Source organism: Brassica oleracea, chromosome C3, assembly GCF_000695525.1.
Source record: "Brassica oleracea var. oleracea cultivar TO1000 chromosome C3, BOL, whole genome shotgun sequence".
Classification (NCBI taxonomy): domain Eukaryota; kingdom Viridiplantae; phylum Streptophyta; class Magnoliopsida; order Brassicales; family Brassicaceae; genus Brassica; species Brassica oleracea.
In genome coordinates, this window is record NC_027750.1 from 16,545,611 (window position 1) to 16,550,829 (window position 5,219).

Here is a 5,219-nt window from a genome sequence, read left to right on the forward strand (position 1 = left end):
CTCTAAGAGTGGACATTTTCTTGCACAAAAGAATAGTTGCACAACTAGGTGTTTTGTCCGCCCATGTAGTAAACATTTTATAATTACTTACTAATATATGCATTACTAATTAACATACTATAATGATAAATTATTACAGTTGATTAATATTTAACTATGTGTTTTCTGTTTTGTAATTTTTTTATTAAAAGATATTTTTGGATAACAACACAATATGTATAGGAATCACTTTTTTCTTTAAAATATATTTAAATTTTTATTATTATTATTAATTTTAGTAACTTAACTAATCTACTAAATTTTAAATTCTTTTTTTATATTTTGGCTAATTTATATATTTTATTCCTAAAGGTTATAAACAATATTAATCACTCGAACTTTCGAGGTGTGAGCTTAATTTTTTTATTAAAAGATATTTTTAGATAAAAACATTATATATATGAATTATCTTTCTATTTTTAATTATGTTTTTTAGATTTTGGATAATTTTATTATTATTGATTATAATCACTTATCTAATCAAATAAATTTTAAATTCTTTTTTTGGTTAATTTACCTACATTATTCATTAAGAGTATAAACGGTATTAACCTCTCTATGTGTTTTGTTTGCACATGCGAGTATAATGTTTTTACGAATACTTATTATGTCATATCTTATTAATTTAAAAATCAGCATAATTAATTATTATTTATATTTTCAAAAAGTTTGAACGAAAAATCAAATTATTTATAGATGACAAAGTTTTTCATCAAAATATATATATGCTTATTGTTGTGTGAAAATTTTAAAACAACTCACATATTAAAAATATTTTAGAGAATATCTTTATTCAAAATTTTTTGCTTGATTAATATTTTTTTAATAAATTGTTTATATCTTAATTTTAAAAAAATTATAATAGAAAATATTATTTCCAAATAACAACCCCATACCCATAAGAATTGTTTTTTTAAATATGTTTTTTATTTCTGACAATTTTATTATATTAATTTATATCAATTATCTAATATATATATATATATATATATATATAAATCTAGTATTATAGATATAAAACGCCAAGTTTCTCTCCAACCAGTTGAAACTTGGCAGAAACTTGGCATTTTAACTGAAAAGTTAAACACTCGCAGTATACCAATAAAATTAAGTGTTTTGCCCGCGCTTGTAGACATGATCATATTAAGAATATTTATTATTACATGTTTTATTAATCAAATACCATCATTATTTTTTAATGATTGAAAATCTTAGTTTTAGATAGCAACACAATACATATATAAGAATTATCTTGTAATTGTATAATAAATTCATTAAATAAGAAATATGTCAATGATAATTATATAATAAATAAATATAATTATCCATTAGGCTATTTAGATTTCAAAATTTTATTATTTTATACAGTTAGTATTATAGAGATATTTTTGTCCATAATCTTTTAATACACCATCTTTATAATTATAAGATGTTTTCAAATCAATTATATGATAACCATGTAATACGATCACCATCACCTATTGCAAAGAACTTATGATAACATGGAATAATCTATCTATACTATTATTTTTTGAATATATTTCTTATGAATAAAATCGCTCTATTATATATAATACAAAAATAATAAAATAGTATTGATTATAATACCTTATGAACGATAGTAAAAGAATATAGATAATAATATAGATCTATTGGATTAAACTAATTTATAATCATTATAATAAATGATTCATTAAGGATAACATTGACTTTAACCGTTTTAACTTTCAACTTTAGAACTCGAATGCGAAAAAATCAAAGCAAAAAATAGTATAGAGAAATAATAATATAGATAGATATAAGATAAACATGTGGACTGCAACTAGTTAAAGAATTAAATACTCATTTTACTAATTTCTGGAATTAAAAAGGAAAATCACGACCATGTTCAAATTAACACACCTTTGTCATTTACTATTTAAAGATTTTTTTGGTAATCATTGTTTTGCATAGCCAATTATAAGTTGATGTATTATTTTGTATAAACAACAGTTAGAAAATAAAATTCTTGAGATGTAGATTAAAGCCTAATATCGTTACATTTAAGTGGATGATATATTACCATGCCAAGAGATGGAATTCCATAAAGTTGGATTTGGTTCTCGAGTAACACGCTTGATCTTACAAGATTCAGATAGATAGTTTCACTAGTTAAAGGAAAGGTTAAAGAAAACCTGAGAGGTTTGTTTTGACAATGCAGGATAAGAAGCTTTAGAGTGGAGGAATAGTTCTTGATGCTACAGTTTTTGATTGATTAGGGGTAATGCAAGAAGTGGCATCAAACCTAAAGTCTTGTTGCGTCTAAACCTAAAGTCTTGTTGCGTCTTATCACCTAAACACAGAATTAGTATTTTGAATGCAGAAACATTCCAAGTTTTATTTTGCAATCAAAATAATCAAAAAGATAATTTATTTCTTGTTGCCGTTAAACAATCTACTCAAATCCCCCCATAGAAGAAAGTAAGAAAAAAAAAAAAAGGGTCAACGATTAATTTTCCCATCAAAACTATCATATAGCATCAGATCTCCACCATGACCTAGTGTCATATGTCCATAATTTATAGAGAAATAAGTTTTAAACTTTTAATTCGGGGAAAAATAAGTTTACACCTTTCAGTTTATGGGGATTTAATGCTATATGATAGTTTTGGTGGGGAAATAGATCATCAACCCGAAAAAGAACATTGTGAGATCACTGGGGACAACATATATGACCCATAAGATTATAATGTGTTTTCATTAGACCATGAGACCCTGAGGAGGAGCAGCAGCAGGAGCCTTAGGTTTGGGTTTGTCAACAACAATGGCCTGAGTGGTCAGTACCATCCCTGCAACCGATGCAGCGTTCTGAAGCGCACATCTCGTGACTTTAGCTGGATCAATCACTCCAGCTTCCAACAGATTCTCATAGGTATCAGTCATGGCGTTGTACCCTATCTCCCATTCACTGAACATAATCTTCTCCACTACCACTTCTCCTTCGATTCCAGCGTTCTGATTAAAATTGGAGTTTTTATTTGGTTTAGTTAAAATTAATCGGATAAATTTTTTTGGTTAACAATATACCAGATAAAACCAAAATTTATAGAGAAATAAGTTTTAAACTTTTAATTCGGGGAAAAATAAGTTTACACCTTTCAGTTTATGGGGATTTAATGCTATATGATAGTTTTGGTGGGGAAATAGATCATCAACCCGAAAAAGAACATTGTGAGATCACTGGGGACAACATATATGACCCATAAGATTATAATGTGTTTTCATTAGACCATGAGACCCTGAGGAGGAGCAGCAGCAGGAGCCTTAGGTTTGGGTTTGTCAACAACAATGGCCTGAGTGGTCAGTACCATCCCTGCAACCGATGCAGCGTTCTGAAGCGCACATCTCGTGACTTTAGCTGGATCAATCACTCCAGCTTCCAACAGATTCTCATAGGTATCAGTCATGGCGTTGTACCCTATCTCCCATTCACTGAACATAATCTTCTCCACTACCACTTCTCCTTCGATTCCAGCGTTCTGCGCAATAAGCGCAGCTGGTGCCACCAAAGCCTGAATATAAAAACACAAACCCTCATAAGATCAAAAATCTCAAATGATCGTTAAAACTTTGGAATCTTTACCTTCTGCACTATGTCAGCTCCCAAACGTTCATCAGCATCCTCCAGCTTCTCTTTAATGGCAGGAATCACAGTGGAGAGATGCACCAAAGTTGCGCCACCACCAGGAACTATACCTTCTTCGATAGCAGCAAATGTAGCGTTCTTTGCGTCCTCAATACGAAGCTTACGGTCCTCGAGCTCAGTTTCAGTCGCTGCTCCCACTTTGATGACAGCAACACCACCAGAGAGTTTAGCTATTCTCTCAGCGAGCTTCTCTGAGTCGTAGACAGAATCAGTCTCGAATAGTTCTTTCTTGAGCTGAGAGATACGAGCTTGTAACTCGTCCTTGGAAGCTGCATCTGCGATAAGTGTAGTCGAATCTTTGCTTATGGTGACTTTACGAGCAATACCCAACTGATCTATTGTTGTGTTCTCGACCAGCAAGCCCATGTCAAGGGCTTGGTACTCAGCTCCTGAAGAACATACAAACAAAGAGGAGACAAAGTTCAGAACACAACACAGAGGGAACACAAAAGCTGTATGCATCTATCTGCATGTACCTGTCAAGATAGCGATATCCTGAAGCATAGCCTTTCTTCTTTCTCCAAATCCAGGAGCCTTCACGGCGACAACATTGAGGACACCACGGAGTTTGTTCACGACAAGGGTTGCTAAGGCCTCACCTGTAACATCCTCTGCAATAATCAGCAATGGAGCTCGAAGCTGAGTGGTCTTTTCCAAGATGGGGATGATGTCTTTGATTGCAGTGATCTTCTGATCAGTGATCAACACCCGCGCATTCTCAAACTCAACTAGTAGTTTCTCAGGGTTTGTCACAAACTGAGGTGAGATGTAACCTCTGTCAATCTCCATTCCTTCTTCAACTTCGACCGTAGTCTCAAAAGAGGAAGAAGATTCAATGGACAAAACACCATCAGGTCCAACTTTGTCAATGGCATCAGCAATCATTGTTCCCACAAGCTCATCATTTCCAGCAGAGATTGTAGCCACGGCTGGAAAAAAACAAAAGCACAATGTTAACAAACAGTTTTCACAATCAGCATTGGACTAAGAAGGAAAAAGTTAGTACCTTTGATGTCACTACCACCTTTGACAGGTCTAGCTTTCTTCTCAAGCTCTTCGATCAAAGCTTGAACAGTCTTGTCGATTCCCCTCTTGAGGGACACAGGATTGAAAAGAAAACCAAAATCATAATGGTGGATACCATTTGTATTTCGTGAATTCTATTTGTGGCAGCATTTACAAATATCATAATGCTCAGAATTCTGATAATCCAAAGTTTATCGATTAAAGTTAACTCACTTCTTAACTATTTTATACACATGAAGTTTCTAAAGATCAACAGAAGTCGTGACAGCTTGTATCTGAGTCATAGTTTAAATGTCATTCTTATGTCATCTTGTTACATAAAGCAATAAGGTCTTGTTGTAATATTGTCTAACGAATTTGTAAGAAAGTATAAATAAAGATAAGATGGGTGTCGAACTAAAGAAGTTATGTGTGTCGAGTAATTTCATTAAGCAATGTCTTGTTGTAACATTGTCTAACGAATTTTTAT

The 5,219-nt window shown here is 32.0% G+C and overlaps 1 protein-coding gene across 1 annotated transcript in view; it reads right to left on the reverse strand.

The window, feature by feature from the left end:
- Positions 1–2,638: 2,638 nt before the first annotated feature.
- The window catches only part of LOC106329992 (ruBisCO large subunit-binding protein subunit alpha, chloroplastic-like), a 16,572-nt gene continuing 13,991 nt past the window's right edge, over positions 2,639–5,219 (reverse strand). The window contains exon 7 of the mRNA XM_013768569.1: positions 2,639–3,009. Coding sequence (XP_013624023.1) covers positions 2,779–3,009 — 231 coding nt within the window. The 3' untranslated portion in view covers positions 2,639–2,778. The remainder of the gene's footprint in view (positions 3,010–5,219) is intronic.